At 39.6% G+C, this 24,726-nt stretch overlaps 2 protein-coding genes across 2 annotated transcripts in view; one reads left to right on the top strand and one right to left on the bottom strand.

The window, feature by feature from the left end:
- iqub (IQ motif and ubiquitin domain containing) overlaps positions 1-7,637 on the bottom strand; it is a gene marked incomplete at both ends in the record, with an annotated part of 27,903 nt that extends 20,266 nt beyond the window's left edge. The window contains 4 exons of the mRNA XM_080028494.1: positions 374-541; positions 3,228-3,362; positions 5,937-6,035; positions 7,502-7,637. Coding sequence (XP_079884620.1) covers positions 374-541; positions 3,228-3,362; positions 5,937-6,035; positions 7,502-7,637 — 538 coding nt within the window. The remainder of the gene's footprint in view (positions 1-373; positions 542-3,227; positions 3,363-5,936; positions 6,036-7,501) is intronic.
- A 5,017-nt stretch (positions 7,638-12,654) lies between these two features.
- LOC307251172 (ankyrin repeat and SOCS box protein 15-like) lies at positions 12,655-24,153 on the top strand (the record flags this gene model as incomplete). Its single annotated transcript, XM_080028493.1, has 10 exons — positions 12,655-12,758; positions 13,207-13,259; positions 15,328-15,459; positions 16,847-17,011; positions 18,502-18,751; positions 19,503-19,670; positions 20,687-21,018; positions 22,283-22,476; positions 23,055-23,208; positions 23,984-24,153. The coding sequence occupies 10 exons, from the start codon at positions 12,655-12,657 to the stop codon at positions 24,151-24,153; spliced, it is 1,722 nt and encodes a 573-aa protein (XP_079884619.1).
- Between the last annotated feature and the right edge of the window lie 573 nt (positions 24,154-24,726).

Genomic DNA, 24,726 nt, shown 5'->3' with positions numbered 1-24,726 from the left:
GCGATGTTCTCCACAGGATGTATGAAATGTTGCTATCGCGACCATCGAATACAAATTGGCACGTAATGTGTTTTTTTTAGCCGCCGCCGCCACCGGCAAACTCGCTGGTGTTCGCTTCTCTCGCTCTTTCCTGTGGCTCTCTGCCTCACAGACTCACAGACCTGTTCGCACTCGTACAGTGATGACGTCGGGCATGTTGTCCTGCTCCGGCGGGCGTAGCGGGCGCAGAGGAAAGGCCATCAGGTGTGTGTATGTGTCGTACCTATGTCTGTGTGTGTGTCGTACCTATGTGTGTGTGTGTGTGTGTGTGTGTGTGTGTGTGTGTTGTACCTGTGTGTGGCTTGTATCTGTGCGTGTGTGTGTGTGTACAGACCTGTCTGCACTCGTACGGTGATGACGTCGGGCATGTTGTCCTGCTCCGGCGGGCGTAGCGGGCGCAGGGGGAAGGTCTTTGGGTCAGAGGAACTCAGCTCCATCCTGGTGGAGCCGTTAGGACGCACACCGAGCTCCATCAGGCTCTGCTGCTCCGACACCACGCGCCCTGGAACACACGACCAACTCTCATGCTTTAGTATTTCAACACACATATAATAATAATAATAATAATAATTATAATGGATTGGATTTATATAGCGCTTTTCAAGGCACTCAAAGACGCTTTACAGGGTTCCAGGTTCCATTCATTCACACACAGTCATACTGGTGGTGGTAAACTACCATAGTAGCCACAGCTGCCCTGGGGCAGACTGACGGAAGCGTGGCTGCCATTCAGCGCCTACGGCCCCTCCGACCACCACCTCAAACATACAGCAGTCATACACATTCACACAAGGCAAGGTGGGTGAAGTGTCTTGCCCAAGGACACAACAACCATGACACTGGTGGCAGAGCGGGGATCGAACCGCCAACCCTTGGATCATTGGCCAACCCGCTTAACCACCTGAGCCAAGGTGATTTAATTCCTTTTTGCATTTTTTTTTTTATTCTATAAGGATTCATTTTCTGCTGCTCCGCTACCAGGCGCCCTGAAACACAGGTAATGAGAAATATTGCATATTGTAAGATAATTTTTTGGCATATTTTTAAGCTTTATTAGACAGTACAGAGTTGAAATGGGGAGACAGAGAGAGAGAGAGAGAGAGAGAGAGAGAGAGAGAGAGAGAGACAGAGAGAGAGAGAGAGACAGAGAGAGAGAGAGGGGGGATGACCTGCAGTAAAGGTCCACGGGTCGGATTTGAACCCGCGACCACTGCAACGAAGGCCGGAGCCAATATGGTACACAGTTTAGTATTATACAAGAGACATACAATATGCAATATTTCTCATCACACACACAACAAAATCTTCTTGTTTGTTTTTTCAAGGGAGACCTGTTTTCCTTTCCCACGTTACCATTCACACACACAGATAGCAGGTGTACAACTTACACCTTTTCAGTCAGTACTTTTAAGTAAGTAGTAAGTAAGTAAGTAAACTTTATTTATAGAGCGCCCTTCGCAGACCAGGGTCACAAAGCGCTTCACAATGGGAAGCAACAACAGATTAAAAATATACATACATTTAAAAGGCCAAGACAATACAGTGATAAACATAGCAGCCCCAAGAACAAATTAGGCAAAAGCCTGTACAAATAAATAGGTTTTTAGTTGACGTTTGAAAGCGTCAACAGACTCTATTGAATGCAAAGAGATGGGAAGATCGTTCCAGAGCTAAGTATTATATTATTATTTAAGTAAATTAAATTAAATTTGACTATTTTTAGTAAAAAACAATAGGACTGAACAGTCCAAGGATACAGGTCCAAGTCCCCTAACTCAATTAGGGGAAAAGGGAAAAGAAAGCTTTTCTGTTTTTACTAGATAGTTACTGTTTATTGTTTTAACCACATTCTTACTTAATTTAGTAGTAACTGTTACAATGACAATAAAGATATTCTATTCTACTGTTATCATCACACATATTTTAAATGCAAAAACCCAACTGAGATTCATGTTCATTGTTTTTTTCTTGCTTGTTTCTCTCTTGCGTAATGACTCACTCAGTCAGTACGCATAAATATATTCATGGCACACCATTTTAGAAGACATGGCAAAACATAATGTTTTCCACAATTAAATACGAAAACCAGCATCTGTTTCTCCACACAGAAAGAAAGAAGAAAGGCTCATTTATGTGTTGATGCAGCGGCTTCCAAACCCTGGCTATGAATAACTCAATCCTGGCCAAACTGGATTGGATGCGGTGTGAGTCACCAAAACTCATCGAGTGCCTTGTTGAGCTCATCACATGTTTGTGATGCGTGTGTGTGTGTGTGTGTGTGTGTGTGTGTGTGTGTGTGTGCGTGTTGTGTCCATGTGAGTGTGTGTGTGTGTGTGTGTGTGTGTGTGTGTGTGTGTGTGTGTGTGTGTGTGTGCGTGTGTGCGTGTGTGTGTGTGTGTGTGTGCGTGTTGTGTCCATGTGAGTGTGTGTGAGCTAATTTAATTCTAAATAGAAAATTTAGAAATGCAGGTTTTTAATTGTAGGCATAATGAATCCTGTATTGTTCACATGTATGATTACTGGCTAGAAGTTTTCTTCTTCCTTGCTGTCTTTGTTGGGATTTATAGCACTTTTCCACCGCACATGTAGCTCTACTGGACTCAACTCGACTTAGCTCAACTCTGTTTTGGTAGCAGCACGAGTGGTTTTCTACTGCAAATAGTACCTGCTGAACGTGGGCGGGGTCGTCATACAAAGGGTCAGAAAGCCGACTCCGGAGCCAAGTAGCAAAGCAGGAATTAGGATAAGTTGTTGTACTATTAACTGAACCAACCAAACAAAACAACATTGTATGGATAGAGATATCTGCACACACACGCACACACACACACACACACACACACACACACACACACACACACACACACACACACACACACACACATGGTTGTAGGTATAGAAATAGAGTTTGGGGCGACTGTGGCTCAGTTGGTAGAGCGGGTCGGCCGATGATCAAAGGGCTGGAGGTTCGATCCCCGCCCTGCCACCTGTGTCATAGTTGTTGTGTCCTTGGGCAAGACACTTCACCCACCTTGCCTCGTGTGAATGTCGATAGTTAGCCTGCTATGTGTGTGTGAATGGTAACGTGGGAAAGGAAAACAGGTCTCCCTTGCAAAAGAGTCTTCGGTCTCAATGGGATTTACCTGTATAAATAAAGGTTAAAAATAAAAATAAAAATAAAAAGTTACCGTCCAGTGAAATCTGCAGCACCTCGGCAGGGACCCTGAGTTCTGAGGCGAGGTGAAGCTTCAGCTCCAGGATGCTCAGACCAATCGCAAAGGCCGCAGTCATCACATGACCCTCGGGAACCAACACCACCTTCACTGCAACAGAGAGAGAGAGAGAGAGAGAGAGAGAGAGACAGACAGACAGAGAGAGAGAGAGACACAGACACACACAGACAGAGAGAGACAGACAGACAGGCAGACACACACACAGACAGACACACAGACAGACAGACAGACAGACAGAGAGAGAGACAGAGAGAGAGAGAGAGACAGAGATGGACACAGAGAGAGAGACAGAGATGGAGACAGAGACAGACACAGACAGAGAGAGAGACACACACACACACACACACACACACACACACAGAGAGAGACAGAGACACGCACGCACACAGACAGACAGACAGACACACACACACACACACACACACACACACACACACACACACACACACACACAGAACATGACATGTTTTGCTACTTCACATTTATTTTTGTATGCATTCATACACATTGATTATTCATTGAGGAATCACAGACACAGGCACTCAAAGTTTCCCCAACAAACGGCTGGCCCAAAAGTCAGTTTTTTGTATCACTGAAATTATACAGCTTTTTAAAAGATCAATGCAGAATTAAAAAAAAGATTGTGTTGTAATAAGAGTGGTTTCAATAGTGTAATTGTCATGGGTTTTATAATCACTCTTTTTAAACCTGCAGTGTGTAGAATTTTGGGTTTTATTTCCTAGCAGATTTTGTAGAAAGTAATTATAATATCCACAAGTACATTTAATTTGGTGCATAATAGCTGAAAAAAATGTTTTGAATCATTTTTTTTTCCCTTTGAAAGGGTCTCATATTTGTCCATATTTCTGCATATTTTGGACCAAGGCCTAGTGCCGCCATCTTGAAAGTGTCATAGTTGGAATGTCATCAGGTGCATTGTTTAAAATGTAGAATTGTTCTTGTCCTTGAAGGCCACTGTAGCTTGTTATTATTCAAAAGGGTTGGGGTTACCCAGGGAGCGTTGCATTCTAGAACTTTCTTGATGATGTCATATTACACACTGCACCTTTAAACTGTTAAATACTCAGAAAATGTGTGACGTTATTCCACATCATTAGTGTCCAGTCACTGCTTTAGAACTGGGCGGTTTAGTTTTTGCCTTTTCCTTTGTGTCTGCTGTCTTTGTGACCGCTAATAAACTCTGAGATATTGATCCACACATCCTATAATAACTCTGTCAGGTTACCTAGAAACAGCACATCATCTGAGGTACTTAAAGGAATACTTCACCCATACGAAACCGGCGTTCTATCATTGTAAAATCCCTATTATAATATAATGAATTCGTTTTTTTTCCTCAGTCTTCCCTTAGTTTCCCTTGGCCCAGCTGTCCTGTTAATCCTAACCCTACATTTTACCATATGTGATGTCACACATGGGAAAATGTATAGGGTTAGACAGTGACACCATAAAAGACTCTTTCTGGCTTTTCTCAGGCTAGAATGAACCGATTTCTAAAATGTTTGCACATTTATACTACATAGAATCTCAGAGTTCAATACACCTTCATATTTCCACCGGTGCAAACACTTTACTTCATCCACTTATCATTCCATCTGTTTGCCAATGCAGGATGAATACAATGATCTGAATTATGTTGCCATGTTTTTTTTTTTTTTTTATACATATTGTCTCTGTATTTTATCACTCTGAGAATATGTAAATCTGATATGAAAATGAATTAGAATAATCTGTGATAAATGGATTTGGGGAAATGTGCCATGCTGAGAACAGATTAATGTAACTGAGCCAAAATCTAAAGCTGTTTTCATCTCTTTAAACCTGCAGTGTGTAGAATTTTGGGTTTTATTTCCTAGCAGATTTTGTAGAAAATAATTATAATATCCATAAGTATGTTTAATTTAGTGCATAATAGCTATTTTTTTTTTTTTTAATTATTATTTTTTTCCTTAGAAAGGGTCTCATATATGTCCATATTTCTCCATACTTTGGACCAAGGCCTTGTCACCGCCATTTTGGAAGTGTGATAGTTGGAATGTCATCAGGTGCATTGTTTAAAATTTAGAATTGTTCTTGTCCTTGAAGGCCACTGTAGCTTCTGTTATTATTCGAAAGGGTTGGGGTTACCCAGGGAGCGTTGCATTCTAGAACTTTCGAGAACTTACTTGATGATGTCATATTACACACTGCACCTTTAATGGCGATAAATCATCATGTAAATCAACGTAATTTAATTTGGAAGATAAATATATGCAATGTTTGAATAGACTCATGGCTGTTTTGCTGTGGTAATAAAGAATATAATTGTAAGTTTCTTTTTGCAGTCGGTTTTTTGGTAACAAGGATACCTGTATAAATAAAGGTTTTTTTTTAACCTTTATTTATACAGGTAAATCCCATTGAGACCGGAGACTCTTTTACAAGGGAGACCTGTTCCCATTCCCACGTTACTATTCACACACACATGCATACATCGGTAGCAGGCTAACTATCGACATTCACACGAGGCAAGGTGCGTGAAGTGTCTTGCCCAAGGACACAACAACCATGACACAAGATCGAACCGCCAACCTATCGATCATTGGCCGACCCGCTCTACCACCTGAGCCACCCGATGTCACATACTGTAGATCAGGGTCTTACCTGTAGCTGTGGAGTTTCCAACATTTTCTTTTCTCTGAGTTTCTGTGACATCGCTGTCGTCGGGCAGATCAGCCTGAGTTTCAGCTTCTTCCATAGACTCTAGGAAATGATACATGGAAAGAAAAATAAGATCATATGAAACATATAAGGACTTATTTTCACAGTCAAATTAAATAAAAAAAAGTACAATAAATTCTACACACTGCACCTTTAAGGCATATTTTTTTTAAATAAAATGTCCAGTGTCTCGAAGTGTCCACTGAACTGCAAATTATCACCGGAGAGTAGGCTACATATGATACACTGCAATTTAGGACATTTAGCTTGTGAATTACTCATACATTTTATCAGCACTTCCAAATTATACATTATACAAATGATTGTCTTTAACTTGCACTGCTATGCCCTGCACTGACTTTGGTTGTTGCACTGTTTATTTTCTTATCTATTTTGTTCACTGTAAATCCTGTTTAAATGGTAGGCCTAAATTATATTAAAAAGTAGTTGACTTTTTTTCTACCTGATTTCTATTACCCCTTTTGGCATAATCTTTATTTTCTTTTTCAAAAATGTAACATCACTAAGGGATAAATTATAAGACGTCAATTGTTGTGTTGACTACAATTCTGATTACATTGTTACAGTGATGTATAAAAACTCAATAAAATACTAATTACAACAAAAAAAAAGTAGTTGACTTTTTTTGTAAAGCTTGAAAAAGTTTAAGGATTTTAACAGCTTTCTTGTTTTTCATTCAGAGAAAGAGAAAATGTTGACTATTGTTTGAAATAGGCAGCCAGCTCCAAAACACTTGGCTTTTTCTTTAAAGGTGCAGTGTGTAATATGACATCATCAAGAAAGTTCTACAAAGTTCTAGAATGCAACGCTCCCTGGGTAACCCCAACCCTTTAGAATAATAACAGAAGCTACAGTGGCCTTCAAGGACAAGAACAATTCTAAATTTTAAACAATGCACCTGATGACACTCCAAAAACATGGATTCCTCCATAAGACTTGCCCGCTCAATGTACAAAATGTAATATTAATATTTGTAATTCTCCGCTCAGGAGGATAATTCAGATTATTGGCAGAGGTGATTTTACACCAATGAGGACATATTTATGAATGAGGATATTGATTTTAGCTAATAGATTACTTAAAATGTTACACACTGCCCCTTTAAGAATTTTGATTTGTGGATGTAAAATTTGGTTAAAATAACAAGAACATTGATCACATTAGCCTAGAGTTTAACAATATATTTTTTTCAGTGAATCAAAACAAAACAAATAATACATTTTTCCCAAAGCAGTGCAAATTGAGGGTAGCCTAAATATGATTAGCAATAGATCTTTAAACAATCTGCACCAGTTTTTTGGTATTGTGGGCATTTGACTATGCACAAAAAGTAGGCTACAACCAAGGACCACCTATTATAAGGTGCTTTACAATGTGCATAGAAAATAAAAGCATAGTAAAATATATGTCTAAAACATTTTTTTTATTAAAAAACACGGGTTATCAGTGTGGACCATAGATAGTGTATAAAATGTGGAGGAACTCACCGGCCTCCTCTCCATCGCTCGCCGGCTCTGTGTCGCTCTCTAGCGGCGTCTCGGTGGTACGTGCCCCCGGTGGAAGGTTTCTTTCCTCCTCGTTGTCTGTGTCCTGCAGCTCATCACTTTCTCTCTGCTCCGACATGACAGCTTCTAACCTGACAGGCTAAAACGCTATAGGCAAGTCCGTTAGCTCTCTCACTATTTAGGTCAAATTAAGTTTTTTAAGTTTAACAAACGTGCCCTAAACACCACCAGGAGACGCCTACACTGTCACTCCTTCAAACTACTCCTTTTACCCCCGTTTGTTTGATCATTGTCTTCATTTTACGAGATTTCCAGTTAGCTATAAACGAAGCTAACAGTAAAAAAGGTGTCTTCCGTTCCTGATGTTAGCTTGGTTCCTAGGCAACACCAGAGTGGGAGTTAGTTTACACGCTGCTTAGCAACCGTAAACGACATACGCATTGGTTGGAAAACACGTTCAACTTGTCATGATTATTATCATGATTTTCATGATAGATTTTGAATTGTTGACTTATGTATTTGATCGTAAAAAACTGTTGCCAACAGAAAGGGAAATGTTGGTCACATTAAAAACATAGGCCTACAACATGAAACAATATTAGGCCTACAGTAAAAAGTAAAAGACAGATAGATAGATAGACAGACAGACAGACAGACAGACAGACAGACAGAGATAGATAGATAGATAGATAGATAGATAGATAGATAGATAGATAGATAGATAGATAGATAGATAGATAGATAGATAGATAGATAGATAGATAGATAGATAGATAGATAGATAGATAGATAGATAGATAGATAGATAGATATTGCAGTGTTGAAGTACAAATCAAGTTAGGCTACATAAATTACAAAAAACATACACAATGGCAGTAGGGCTGTGTAGTAGGCTACCCATATATAATGTAAGTTAAGTGCATTATATCAGTAGGTATGGCTAATAAGTTAATTTCTAGGAACATATCAAGTTGCATCCTACACATGCAATATTGTATTGCATTGTATCTCATGGTGTTCTTTTGTCACATACATTATCACACACACACACACACACACACACACACACTTTCCAAATCCGAGATTAAAATGTAATCCAGGCCTATTAGCTGTTCATATCCCAATGTGTGTTTTCTCAGTGTGAGTGAGATTAACAAGATATACAAACATGCCGTGTATAAACGAATGCCTGGGTGTGACAGGTTTACACCCCTGACCCTGTGTGTGTGTGTGTGTGTTTGTATGTGTGTGTGTGTGTGGGTGTCTATGTGTTTGTGTGTGTGTTAGTGAGTGTGTCTGTCTGTCTGTCTGTCTGTCTGTTTGCCTGTCTGCCTGCCTGTGTGTGCTTCGGTGTGTGTGTGTGTTCACTAGTGTTTGTGTGTGTGTGTGTGTGTGAATGCGACTGTGTGTGTGTGTGTGTGAGTGAGTGTGTGTGAGTGCGACTGTTTGTGTGTGTGTGTACCTGCCTGCCTGCGTGCGTGCGAGTGTGTGTATGTGTTTGTGTGTGTGTGTGTGAATGCGACTGTTTGTGTGTGTGTGAGTGTGTGCCTGCCTGCGTGTGTGCGTGTGTGTGTGTGTGTACCTGCCTGCCTGTATGCGAGTGTGTGTTTGTGTGTGTGTGTGTGATCCCCAGAGAGCCAGTCAGATGTCCAGTAGTATTACGGCAGCTTTTCGGGGGCCGGTGTGTCGCCTGCTGTAGCTCGCTCACTGAAATAGCAGCGTATAGCTCAACCTAAAGCTCCTTCACTGTCACTCTACTGTATGAGAGCATGTTAAACAATATAATAAGACCTGTATTAGGCCTATAGCAATCACACAACATGTCCAACTGTAACCTTTACATACAGCTCTGGAAAAAAATTAAGAGACCAGTCTGGATTTTTCTCAAATCTTCATCTCTGAATAATTTATTGAAAATGCTCTTAATGACAAAAAAATTATTGGGATTTGGTAGAAATGTTGTCAGTAGTTTATATTATAAAACCAAAATGTTCATTCTACTCAAACATGTGCCTCTAAAGAGTAAAACACGAGAGACACTGAACATTTGGAGTGGCCTCTTCATTTAAAGAGACCACTCCAAGGAATAAAACAAAAGTAATACAATAAGTGAAATGTCGAAAAACAAAAACAACTTCAAAACAAGCCGATGAAATCATTACAAGAGAATAAATCCAGAGTCGTAAACAGCATAGAAACAGAACCATGGGAGTTAGAATCATAAAGCAGGAATTGCTCCGCTACGTGCCCATCCTCTGTAGCCCTGGTTTGAACTCAGCCAACAGTCAATCCATCATCATGTGTGTGTGTGTGGGTCTGTGTGTGTGTGTGTGTGTGTGTGTGTGTGTGTGTGTGTGTATGTGTGTGTGGGTCTCTGTGTGTGTGTGTGTGTGTCTCATATCTCTTTGACAAAGTGGAACAAAAATAAACCCCGATTGGTTATGCTATTTGCTTCCCATACAACAATAGACATTGCATTAGTTTCATGACCCCATTGTTTGTGTGTGTGTGTGTGTGTGTGTCTCTGTGTTTGTGTGTGTGTGTGTGTGTCTGTGTGTGTGTGTGTGTGTGTGTGAGCGAGTGAGATAGTGTGTGTGTGTGTGTGTGTATGTGTGTCTCTGTGTTTGTGTGTGTGTCTCTGTGTTTGTGTGTGTGTGTGTGAGTGAGTGAGTGAGTGAGTGAGTGAGTGAGTGAGATAGTGTGTGTGTGTGTCTGTCTGTCTGTCAGTCCGTGTGTGTGTGTGTGTGTCGCCGTTTGCATTAGTTTCATGACCCTAAGCCCTCCGAGGCTTGTGTAAGATCCCAAATGTAGGCCTGGATTTAGCTCACAACACAATGCAATATGTAATCGGCTATTTTTATAAATACTGATCGGCCAGGTGTTGTTAACCACACACACATGGGCACACCCCACACACACCCCCTCCACACACACACACACATGGGCACACCCCACACACACCCCCTCCACACACACACAGGCACGCACGCACACACACACACATTTGTACGGCTATACTTATGAGGATATTCGTTGACATAATGCATTCCCAGGCCCCTTAACCTTAACCATCAAAACCAAATGCCTAACCCCAACCCTTACACTAACCCTAACATAAACCTAATACATACCTGAAACTTAAAACCTAGTGTTAACCCTCAAACAGCCCTTTGAAATGTACTCACTTCGATGGTTGAAAGGAACTGGTCCTCACAAAGATGCCTGTACACACACACACACACACACACACACACGCGCGCACACACACACACACACACACACACACACACACACACACACACACACACACACACACACACCCTTGCCATGCCCCTAGAGGCATCTGAAAGCAGGTCAAACTTAAATATAAAAACATTCTGCGCTGGTGGAGGAGAGTGAAGCATCAGTCGAAGTCGCTACAGGTCACAGGTGAGACATTCTACCTTCATCAGATGTTATTATTATAGATATGCAGTCATTCAACTTTAAATATTAGGGAAAAAAGCTGAATCATATATAATTATGTCCAGTTTTTCAACTTTAAAAATATATAGCAACATTAAGATTTTTAGTCAGTTGAAGTGAATTTGTAAGAGGAGAATCTTGCATTTGGTTTTTTGTCTGCAAAAGGGGGGGTGGACACTGGACAACAACATAATAATAACACCTGCTATTAACTATTGTATGGTTGTGTAACTATTGTATGCTATGGGTGCTTTGTTGATGTTTTTTTATTTTGCATTTGCATGAACTTAAAATAAAAATTGTTGTCATGTTTTTGTCCTGAGTAAATAGGCATCCTAAACAATCAAACAAAAGTAGGTTTTGCATATGTTTTTGATTTGATTTGATTTATTAGGATCCCCATTAGCAACACACCGGAGTGAGAGCTAGTCTACCTTTATTAAATACTTTTTTCCTTTTCTTTTTTCTTTTTTTACAAATCTGTTAAAGTCATATAAAGTTCTTGAAAATAACGAAGTAATTTGGTTCAAGTAGTAATTGGGAATTTTTTGGAATAAAAGCTAGCTCAATTTAATGGAAGAAAATGTATTCCTCATACTGTTTAACTGCTTGCTTGTCTATGGACACATTTCACACATTGCAAAAGGGACTGCTATGCTCCCAACAAACGACTCAACAGGATACACTAGCAATCGGTTCAATTAATTTGGAACATAAATGGGAAGTGTAAAAAACAGGTTAACAGTCGGAAATGTCTTTATTTTGAGAACCAATCAGGCGACGATTAAGAAATTGCAGATCTGTAAAAATAAAGAGTTTCTACACAGAAGTTTATAGCAGTTTAGATGTTTTGCTTTGTGCTGTTTCTGCTGCCCCCCAGTGGCCAAAATATCAATTGATGCAACATTGATTAAAGCATAGATAATTATTTTAATTCATGTGCTTTAACCTTATGTTAATCAACCATATTTAAACACATAAACATACATTCCAGTTGTGACCACATGTCTTTTAAATGAGTTTAAATCCAGTAATGTCTTGTTGATTGAATTGTATTTGTGTACAGCACTTTGGTCAACTATTGTTGTTTTTTAAATGTGCTATAGCTATAAATAAATTTGACTTGACTTGACAATCCCATCCATCTCTCTCTCTCTCTATCTATCTATCTATCTATCTATCTATCTATCTATCTATCTATCTATCTATCTATCTATCTATCTATCTATCTATCTATCTATCTATCTATCTATCTATCTATCTATCTATCTATCTATCTATCTATCTATCTATCTATCTATCTATCTATCTATCTCTCTCTCTCTCTCTCTCTCTCTCTCTCTCTCTCTCTCTCTCTCTCTCTCTCTCTCTCTCTCTCTCTCTCTCTCTCTCTCTCTCTCTCTCTCTATCTATCTATCTATCTATCTATCTATCTATCTATCTATCTATCTATCTATCTATCTATCCATCCATCCATCCATCCATCTATCTATCTATCTATCTATCTATCTATCTATCTATCTATCTATCTATCTATCTATCTATCTATCTATCTATCTATCTATCTATCTCTCTCTCTCTCTCTCTATCTATCTATCTATCTATCTATCTATCTATCTATCTATCTATCTATCTATCTATCTATCTATCTATCTCTCGCCTACAGAGCGATGAACACGTATGATGAATACAGTGATGAGGATCTCAGTGATTACATCATCCAGTTCAGTATCCAGGACGACTGCCAGAGAGCCTTTCTAAAATCTGCTGCAAGGTTGGTATGCAAGTCACATCCAGCAGTCTGCACTGCCCTCTGAATCATGTTAGGATGGGGGGTGTGTCTGTGTGAGTGACCACATTGTTTGTGTGTGTGTGTGTGTGTGTGTGAGGGGTGTTTTTTTTTAAATTGTTTTATCTTAAATCATGTTAGATGGGGTGTGTCTGTGTGTTTATGCATGGGGGAGGGGTGCTTTTTGTTATTATATTTGCTGCTATATGTCAGAATTTAATTTTTTTTATTATCTATCTATCTATCTATCTATCTATCTATCTATCTATCTATCTATCTATCTATCTATCTATCTATCTATCTATCTGTCTGTCTGTCTGTCTGTCTGTCTGTCTGTCTGTCTGTCTGTCTGTCTGTCTGTCTGTCTGTCTGTCTGCATATCTGTCTGTCCAGCTGACTACACCCCCTGTTTTTGATCCTTTTCCCTTTGTAGTTTAGACACAGCGACCGATGAGAATTTAAGAGTGCTGGCGGCTATCGAGCAAGGTGGGTTCAATGTCACACAGTAAATTCTTTTTACATTGTTCCACAGACATTGTTTTTGGCTCTCCGCTCATAATCACAAGGCCAGCAGCAGCTGAGAGGGGGGCACTGCCAGGCAAAGGCCCGATAAATAGGCACAGAGGTGGGGGAGTGGGATGTTAGTTTGTTAGGAGGTAAAGCCGGAAGAGGACACACATCATATATGCAGAAAAAAAAATATTAATTTTATTTATTTATTTTATTTTTTATACGAAACGAGTTAGATTTTGGGCCAAATTTGCATATTTATCCTAAACAATTCAGAATTTTTTTAAATAATTGGTGGGGGCGATATGTTAGTTTGATGGAAGGCAAAGCCGAAAGAGGACACACTGTATATTTGCAGAAAAAGGAACTGTAGTCCAGGACATTGTGTCAGCTCCAGTGATTACTAAAAGTTTTTTTTAAATTACGATTTATTTTATTTGTTTATTTTTAAATTGTAAACGTGATTAGCTAGATTTTTGCAAATTTTTTCATATCTATTCATTATTATTATCATTATTATTTATTTATTTCATACAAGAAACAGTTGTTTTTAAGTGCGTAACTTCTGTCGCCCCCTTGAGGAATTCTGAGAAATAACAACAACACTGTCGGTGCATCTACATGAGGTAAGCCTTCTGGTGATCGCACATGGATTTTATACCTTCTGCTGTACGTCCATTTTTTTCTTAGCAGTAGAATCAACAACTGAAACATTTCTTGGGCTCATCTTGGGGATTTTCTGAGCTCCTGCACCAGTGTCTGGGGGCACAATCATATATAAGTAAAACATTTTGCTTATATTACAGTTTTTCTCAGTTGCTTTGGTGCTTTTCTCAGATCAGAATGAAAATTCTCATAACTATTAGTTCAACCTCCGCAACATTTAGTCATTTGAGCACATCTTAGTAGCAATTTCTCCTTCCTCTGAACAAATTGCAAATGCTTTTGGACATGTATCAGTTGCTTTCATACAATTCTCTGCTGTCTTATAACATTGTCATTTGTTTATGTCATGTCAGTCAAAATGAACTATACTTATGGATGCTGAATAGTCGTTCCCAATAAAACTAATAGTCTTCATTTCATTGCTTGAGTCATTACATACAGAATTGTTGAACTAGTTATCAAATTCTGTCAAGCAAATGTTATACCTTTTCTTTATCATAGATACCGGTACATTCCTCGCTGCATTGCAAGGGATAATATCCGTTGTGATGTAGATGAAAATATGTGGCCAGACAGACAGGAACGTCTGGATGTGCCAGAATGATTTACCTATATATGTTCAGTTACAATATGTCCTGTTATATTGTTCACATTTGTGCACAGCTCTACCAAAAGGGTGTTTTTTTATGTTTGTTCTAAATAAGTGACTGAAGTGTATTTTTCTTTTGCACAATGCTGTAGAATTGCAAAGAGCATATACAGTAAAAATGTGAAACATACGTATTCAGTGTCTTGTACTCACTTACTCCCCTAACTACAGCAATGTGTAACTTTACTGTAGTTTTCAAATGGCTGTACAAGTAGTGTATAGTGCTGTCTTGAGCATTTTCAGGTAGTGTCGCCGAGTTCTGACCTTTTTTTGCATTGGAAAACACTGAGAGAATAAACTGTCATAATGAAAACATGACAAAGCCATTTGACTATCTTGTTCATAAACGATGGTGTCAAGACTTCTCATTTTGATGACAGTGGCAGTTTCATTGACATGAATACTTGCTTTTGAGGAATAGACTATCCATTTTGAGCAAGTGACGTACTTTTGCAGGTTATCCACTAGGTTTTGCAGTTTGCACTAATTGTTTTGAGAAATGCACTAACTGCTGTGCAAATGTTAATAGTGATGTGAGAAAAGCACCAAAGCGACTGAGAAAAACTGTAACTGGAAAATTAAAAAATCTGTAAGAGGAGAAACTGTATATTTGAATATAAACGAAATAGTATCGGAAATTATCTTTCTGAAACTTACAAATCTTGTCTTTTTTTCTTTTCCTTTTCCGGAATGTCCCCTGATTGGTTGTCTTGTTGCCGCGGTGACCAGGTGAGGTGTCAGTGCTGAGAGAGATGTTGCAGCACACCTGGGCCTTCAGGGAGACAGACAGCCGGGGATGGCTTCCTCTCCACCGAGCCGCCTACCAGCCGCTGCCCGAGATCCTAGACACTGTACTCAGATGTAAGTAATAATAATAAGTATCAAACGATTACACTCAAGAAATGTGCCTCTCTGTGTTGGTTGGGGCGACTGTGGCTCAATTGGTAGAGCGGGTCGGCCGATGATCAAAGGGTTGGAGGTTCGATCCCCGCCCTGCCACCTGTGTCATAGTTGTTGTGTCCTTGGGCAAGACACTTCACCCACCTTGCCTCGTGTGAATGTCGATAGTTAGCCTGCTATCGGTGTATGAATGTGTGTGGGAAAGGAAAACAGGTCTCCCTTGTAAAAGAGTCTTCGGCCTCAATGGGATTTACCTGTAGAAATAAAGGTAAAAAAATAAAATAAAATGTGAAATCTGTCTTTTCTGTAGAGGTCCAGTCAAACTTTTAAAAATAATAATAAATTATCTGAAATTAAGAGCTGTAAGGAAATATGTAAAATATTGACTGAAGAATGTGCAAATCTTCATGGTGTATAAAAGAAAGAAAGAAAGAAAGAAAGAAAGAAAGAAAGAAAGAAAGAAAGAAAGAAAGAAAGAAAGAAAGAAAGAAAGAAAGAAAGAAAGAAAGAAAAAAAGAAAGAAAGAAAGAAAGAAAGATATAAAAGGCCTGAGCATAAAAGCTTGCCAGATTCTAAGAAACATAGAAAGAAATAAAACATTGTCCACTTACTGTAAGCGGAAAAGAGAAGACACCATTAAAGGGATAAATAGAGATGACAAGATATAATGCAGAGGTGGAGAGAGGTCATCAAAACGATTTTGTTACATAATGAGTGTGTGTGTGTGTGTGTGTGTCTTGGTATTACTAATGTTGGGGGACATGTTTTTGTTTACACATTGATATTGTGGGGACGTACCTTCCTTTAGGGGACGAAATGGAAGTCCCCTTGACATTTTAGGGTAAAGGCATGTTTTTAGGTGAGGGTAGACTTAGGTTAAGGTTAAGGTTAGTGGTTATGGTTAGTGCACTCTCCAGGAAATGAATTTTCATTTTCCTTTATTTATTCTCGAAAGATCAATTGAGGGTTACCCTCTTTTACAATGACGTCGAGAATTACAGATACACAATATACAATGAGAATACACAACAAGCTTACAAAGAGACAACAACAATTAAAACATTCAGATCAATTGAATAAAGTAGAACAATAGCCTAAATAAAACAGTTACAATTGGAGTGGGGCTGATTCAAAATAATAACTTTAATGTGGTTAACAGTTAGGAGTGTATTTATTTTAATTTGATGTTGTATGTAAGTCTATGTAATGTCCTCGCAGGTGATGAAAACACAACTTGTGTGTGTGTATGTGTGTGTGCGTCTGTGTGTGTGTGTGTGTGTATGTGTGTGTTGTATGCGTCTATGTCTGTATGTCTGTGTATCTGTCTGTCTGTCTGTCTCTCTCTCAGTGGCAGTGGAAGGCCTCAGTCTAGAGGAGCGGACCACCATAGACGGAGAGACGGCGCTCACTCTGGCGGTTAGAGCCGGACACGTTCACCATGTGAAGAGTCTCCTGATGTACGGAGCCTCGCCCGACACCACCAACAGCAAGAATGAGTCGCCGCTGCTGCTAGGTAACTACCCAGAGCAGGGGTGGAGCTAAGTCTGATAACAAAACAATACCAACAAATGTTACTATGTTGATATTTTTAAAAAAAGCTCAATATAAGTAATTAAAAAAAACATTAATGTTCAGTGTTTGGGTGTTAAAGGAATTATTTTATCAAAAAACCCAAGTGTTTTTAATAAAGAGATCTGAGTCAAGGCAGGCTTCAAAGCAGGTGAGGTTTTTACTTGCAAACAGCCACAAGGGAATCAACATACGTCACAAGTGTGGCATCATGATTGAGACAAAGAAATGAACAAATGTACAGGGATTTTATGCATGAAAAAGGTGTATGCGAACCAAACTAGTTTTGTGTGTCCAGGGTCCTTGAGTTCCTTGCAAGATGAGTTTTAATTGCGCAGATGTTATTCTTCATACCATGTCTGAAAGAATAAGGGAGTCTCTTCTCTCTCTCCAAGGATGTAATAACTCATACATTGCAATAAGGCACATACATCATACATCTGTATAGAGCCATAATCTTAGTAGGCTCTTACGTTTACTAGGACAAAGTTCATAGGAAAACAGTAGATGAATGTTTTACAGTACAATGTTATAATATATATGGAACAAAGTTTCGTTAACATTGGGCTTTATAAATCAGGTATCAACACTGTTTAATCAGCGGCGACGCATTCAAGTGGACCAAATGTTTAACAGTTCCATCTAAGTGGGTCATACATCAGGGGTCAATCCACACCTATGGAATGCACTCCAGCCAATCAGAATAGCGTATTCACAAAGACTACTAGGGTATGAACTAATTCAAACTTATTATATTCCATTTCTATCAAATCTGTTCTAAAAATGCCAAAATATTCTGAACACTGTACCTTTAAGAGGAGCTGGGTTCTGCAGAGTTGGTGATAATAACCAACAGGGGGAACCTTTCAACATTGCAGCTTTGAAGGAATTAGGAAAAAGCTTTGTTGTATAAATGGCTCGTTGGTCAAGCTTCAGCTAGCTCAGCTCTCATCCATCAAACAGTGAATGACTATAAACAGCATTAATGCTTATGTCACACACACACACACACACACACACACACACACACACACACACACACACACACACACACACACACACACACACAGAGGCAGTTGTGTTTATAAACAAAACTTTCTGTAGAACAAAACACAAAAGTCACCAACAACTTATTTGAATCCTGCTAATAACTTAGATGATAACTTGAAGGTGCTACAAGGAAATATTTCTGAAACAGTTTATTTTTTCCCTCTGATGATCATAAATGGAATGTAACAGCAAACTAGACCATCAGTGCCAAGAATGCTATTTTTATATAGTTTTTCTTAATGCCTTTGTCATGGGTATACGCTCACCCAGAAACAACAGCTGGCGTAGTAAAAAGACTACCGCTTTTGTCCACAGGGGGCGCAAGAATCAACACACAGTAAAAGTTCCTTGTATCACCTTTAAATTGTAACCTTACCTTTCTAGCGGTGCGTGCCGGCTCTTACGAGATGACGTATAAGCTGGTTGGCCACGGCGCCTGGGTGGAGCAGGTCTGCCGGAAGAAATGGACCGCGTTGCACGAAGCGGCTAAAGTCGGACACATGGAGATCCTGATGTTTCTGCTGAAGAACGGAGCGCGAGTCAACACTAAGGACGTGACGGGGACGACTCCGCTCGCCGTGGCCGCAGAGAACGGACACTTCCACGTCACCGAGATACTGCTCAACTTTGGTCAGTGTGAAGAATGGTTGATTAAATGTATATGAATAATATAATAATAATAATAATAATAATAATAATAATAATACATTTTATTTGTAATGCACTTCATATTACTAGAATCTCGAAGTGCTACAGAGAAGTAAAATAAATAAAAAACAAATCAATGAGAATAAAAGCATGTGTAATATGTAGGCCTAAAAGAAAGCAGAAAGGGCCTTATAGTTGAAGGCAGCTTCTGATTGGTTACTGAAGTCGTCAACCATAACTCACGATCCATGTTGCTGCAAAGGGCTGCCTTCCACTAACGGACAGAAAGTGGGGAGGGTCCGGTCTGACTGGAGGCTAGATTGATGACTCCATGAACCAATCAGGGGCTGCCTTCCACTAACAGACAGAAAGTGGGGAGGGTCCGGTCTGACTGGAGGCTAGATTGATGACTACATGAACCAATCAGGGGCTGCCTTCCACTAACAGACAGAAAGTGGGGGAGGGTCCGGTCTGACTGGAGGCTAGATTGACGACTACATGAACCAATCAGGGGCTGCCTTCCACTAACAGACAGGGCCAGACCAATCTGCCGGAGAGAAACAAATGTGAAGCTCGCACAATATTGATCAATCCTCATTTCCCCTCTGATTCTGACTAGCTAAACGTACTAGGAAGCTCCCTTATTTGTCTATTTATGATACACTTCTCAACTATTCCATTTGTAGGTACATTTAAAACACCTAAACATCTCTCCCCTCTGTACCATTCTCAGGTAGCAGGGTGAACGCTCAGTCCAATAACGGGGAAAGTGTTCTAGTGGACGCGGCCGGATCAGGGAACACCGACATCATTCGGCTGCTGCTAGAGAACGGAGCCAATCCCAACCTGCCCAGTCACACGGGACACCTGCCCATACACAAGGCAGCGTACGGCGGGCACTACGAGTGAGTCAGTGAGCTCCTGTACTACACTGTTTAAAGCTGGGGTGGAGGATTTGGGGAGAAAATGGCAGTTGGGATAGACATTCGAATCCAAATACCTCAACTGCTCCACTTGTTCTCTTTGGTCCCTCCCCTATGGTCCCTCCCTGACACGCTCTACACCAACAAAGTTGTGCCAAAGTGAATGGACAGTCCCAACAGCCAATAAGAACAGAGAATCGGAGCCTCGCTCTGATTGGTCAAAGTGTACAGCTCATGTTAATTTTGACCAATCAGAAATCACATACCCCAGCGTTAACTGAGGGAATGTATACGTTTAAGTTTCTATATTTGTCAATTTACACAAGGTATATCGAAATGTGTTCTTAGCATATCCCCTCTCTTGTTCCCACATTCAAGAGGGAGTCAGAGTGCAGGGTCAGCCATAGTACAGCGCCCCTGGAGCAGTTTGGGGTTAAGTGTCTTGCTCAAGGACACAATGGTAGAGATCGATGGTGGGCACCATACATGCAATGCCAGGCAACATACTATGGTCTGCCATTGTGTCTTTGAGCAAGGCACTTTAGCCCAAACTGCTTCAGGGGCGCTGTACTATGGCTGACCCTGCGCTCTCTGACCCCCTCTGGAGTGTGGGAACTTGAGAAGGGATATAAGAAAAAGACAATATTTCAATGTAGCCATTGACTAATGAAGTAACTTAACTTTAGACTAGGGTAGAGTAAAGCCGGTACCATGTAGTGGAAAAGCACCAAAAGAGGTCCAAGTTGAACCTTAAAGTCCCTGCAAAACTCTTGGTCTTCAATACTTATTAGACCCTTTTGGTTTTCCCACAGTGAATATGTACCAGGCCATTTCTTGTTAATGAATGATACCAAATCAAAGTTTACTTTACTTGCCGGCACACACTAGCAAAGATTTCTTAGGACAGTATGCGCTTCTGTCTGAATTGTGCTATGGAAATAAACTTGCCTTGCCTATAGTCTTAATCGGACCGTTTTGTGTGCTTGTCCCCCTCATAGTGCGTTGAAGATGCTGATTCCTCTAACCAGTAAGAACGCCATAAAAGACGCCGGTCAGAGTCCTGTGCATTCTGCAGCGGAAGCAGGACAGAAACGCTGCCTGGAGCTACTGCTGACGCGCGGCTTCGACGTCAACTATCGCATGAACACCAGGAGCTCGGAGAACCATCGCGACTTGAGGAAGAGCGCCTTGTATTTCGCTGTCTCCAACGCCGACGTGGAATGCACCAAAGTTCTGCTGGTTGCCGGGGCGAAGACGGACTTGGACCCGCTGAGTTGTCTGCTAGTGGCGGTCAGATCGGGCGGATATGAGATCGTGAAGATGCTTTTAGGTAAGGGAGTTTGTTTTTTATATGAGAGACTGAGCATTTTTGATTATTTATGTATCTATTTCTGCCTTTTTAACGCTGTCGGAGCTGGTGAGAATCGGCATTTTGTTAAATTTTTGTATGAAAGTACAACTACAGCTGTGAAGTAACAATTAAGTCAATCTTGAATATTTTGCAATCCCACAAATTGGGGTAAGAGTGTTTGTTTTGATGAGACTGATCTTTTTTAAATACCGGTATTTTTATTTTTTTTAAAGAACACAAACACACAACTGAAAAAGTGAACACACAAACAAAATACATAATAAAATAAACAACTCAAATGGCGTACTCTACTTTACTGGTTTCTAAGGACATTTTAACTTTTTAACACTATCAGAGCTGGTGAGAAAAGGCATTTTGTTTAAATTTTGTATGCAAGTGCAGTTATGAAATGACAATTTTACAAAGTAAATCTTTAATCATTTGGAATACCACAAATTCTATTAGATTACGATTCTTATGGGGTTAATTATGGCATGAAAGCAAATCAAAGTCCATGGCTTATCTATCTTCATGTAATCTATATTTTAATGTGAAGCTTGCTATTCATGTGATTTTATTTTTATTTTAAAAGAACACCGACACAACTGAAGAAGTGAACACACAAACAAAAGACACAATAAAATAAACAGCTAACATGTCGTGCTCTACTTAACAGGTTTCTAAGGACATTGTTAAAACTAAAGGTAAATGTTAAGAAAAAATAAATAAAAATTCGAGAGGCTGATTATTTTTTATTATTCATCTATTTATGCCTGTTTAACACTGTCGGAGCTGGTGAGGATCTGCATTTCGTTGTATTGTTGTATGCCACTACAGTTGTGAAATGACAATAAAGTAAATCTTGAATCTTCAATATTTTGGAATCCCTCGATTCGATTGGATTTACTCCAGTCCACTGTGTGCTAAGAGGCGTTGTGGCAAACTATGGCATGAAAGCAAATAAAAGTCCATGTCTTATCTATTTTCATTTTATGTCTATTTTAATGTGTCGCTTGCAATTAATTAATGCATGTGATTGTACGGCAAATCAACATAACTAGTGGCAGCAAAATACATATCTAAAAATGTATATATATGTTTGCAAATTATGAATCAATTTAAAATCTCAGAGGATAAATATCGCAATTTTTACAAGAATAGTTTTTTACACACACACACACACACACACACACACAATAAAATATACCATAATGGACATTCCCCCCCCCCCCCTCAATTCCAGGAGCCAAAGCAGACGTAAACTGTTACTTCAGGGTGGTGAATGACACGCTGTTTCCCACGGCGATGCAGTACTGCCTTAAAGACGAGGTCATGATGAGACTGCTGCTTAACAACGGCTACGACGTGGATGCCTGCTTTCACTGCCACCATGACAACGCCTACGGGGCTGCAAACGAGGCGCAGGGGAAAATACCAGTGAGTGCAGTGACAACTTCTTTTTTCATAGTGTGTAATATTTTGGCATCATCTAGTGGTGAGATTCTAGATTGCAATGCTCCCTCTGTTTAGTAGAATTCACAGAAGCAAACCAGGCACAGGGGAAAATACCAGTGAGTGACAGCTCTTACTTTTACTTTTATGTTTTTCTTTAAAGTTAGTCACATCATTTGTACCAGAACTGTTTAAAGGTGCTCCGAGAAACTTTTAGTTTTTGTTAATTCATGCACCCCCTTTGGACAAAAGCGGTAGTGTTTTTTTACTATTCCAGCTATAGTTCCTGGGTGAGCGTACTACAAACGAGGGCAAAATACCAGTGAGTGACAACTTGATTTTTCATAAAGGTGCAGTGTGTAATGTTGAGGTATTTTGGCACCATCTAGTGGTGAGATTGTAGATTGCAAAGCTCCCTCCATTTAAATGTATTTATTTATCAAAACCTTTACATTTTCTTCTTTACAAATGTGTTAAAATATTTTCTCACCTTCACAACACCCCCCCACCCCCTCCCCCCCACACACACTAATGACCCTCTGATTTGTCCGTCCCCTCCCCAGTTCTGTGAGCTGATCAGCCTGTCCTGTGTCATGGATCTGTCCGGCTCCATAGTCCAGATTCTGCTGGACTACGTGAACCGCGTCCACATCTGCTCCAAGCTCAGACTCCTCCTGGAGAGACAGAGAGAGTGGCCCGACATATGTGACGTCCTCAGTGAGTCTATACATTGCTTTTATTAAATACTTTAATTGTAACACACACACACACACACACACAAATAACAATAACAGTAAGATGATAACCTATCTTTCCATCTAATAATAAGTAATTGTTTTCTTTTTATATATATATATATTTTTTTGTTTATATGTAACCTGGAGTGGTCACTCGATAAGCCCATTCGGGTTTCTGACCTCTCCAGCACATACTCTTTTAATCTTTACATGTGTTAATGTATTTGTTGAGTGTGTTGAGTGTGTGCAAATAAATAAATAAATAAAATAATCTGTATGTTTGACAAACTGCAACTTTAGCTTGAATCATAATAATATACTCAAGAATGGTAACACTTTAGAATATAGTACATTAATTAACTGCAATTCAATGGTTAGTTAATGCGTAGTGAATGCCTATTAAGCATTAAGCAATATCTATGCTTAGTTAATAACGGTTAGTCAATGCTTGGTTAGGAATTATTATATGCTAAGTTTACTAATGCTTAGTAAAGCCTTACTTTGTAAAGTTGTACCCAATAAAGTAACAAATAAAGTTTTAATACCCTTGTGTGTGTGTAGGCAGTATGAATTATAATAATATAAAGGTATAATGTTTTCCTACCCGTGTGTAGGCAGTATGAATTATAATAATATTAAATAACAATGTTGTCCTACCCCTCTGTGTGTGTGTGTGTGTGTGTGTGTGTGTGTGTGTGTGTGTGTGTGTGTGTGTGTGTGTGTGTGTGTGTGTGTGTGTGTGTGTGTGTGTGTAGGCAGTCCTCGGCCGCTGCGTCACCTCTGCAGACTGGAGATCAGGAAGAGACTGACCCTGAAGAGACTCAACAACCATGACGTCATGAGCCTTTTCCCTCCGAGACTAAAGCGCTTCATACTGTACCAAGAGCTCGATCTTTATAGCAAGGACCCTGAACGCACCATCTGAAGATACATACAGCTCTGGAAAAAAATTAAGAGACCACTTTAAGATGTTCAGTGTCTCTCGTTTTACTATTTATAGGCATATGTTTGAGTATAATGAACATTTTGGTTTTATGATATAAACTACTGACAACATTTCTACCAAATTCACAATACATTTTTTTGTCATTAAGAGCATTTTCAATAAGTAATGTAGAGATGAAGATTGAAGATTTTTTCCGGAGCTGTATTTTGTTATATTGTAGTATAATGTTCATACTTATTTACTTGATTTTGAACGCATCTTGTGAATGTAATGTAACTTTATTTAAACAGGGACAATGTATATGGTCAATGGTAAATGGACTTGACTTATATAGCGCTTTTTTACATAGTTTTTCTTAATGCCTTTGTCATGGGTATACTCACCCAGGAACAACAGCTGGCGTAGTAAAAACACTACCGCTTTTGTCCAAAAGGGGGCGCTAGAATTCAACACAAACTGAGAGTCCCTCAGAGCACCTTTTAAAGCTAAACATTGTGGCATTAAGCACATATTATTTACACTTATTTCTTCTCTACACATGTAGAAGTTCCT

This window comes from Ammodytes marinus (genome assembly GCF_949987685.1).
Source record: "Ammodytes marinus genome assembly, chromosome: 5".
Taxonomy (NCBI): Eukaryota; Metazoa; Chordata; class Actinopteri; order Uranoscopiformes; family Ammodytidae; genus Ammodytes; species Ammodytes marinus.
Note: the sequence above shows the minus strand (reverse complement) of the source record. Positions and strands in the feature narration are given on the sequence as shown.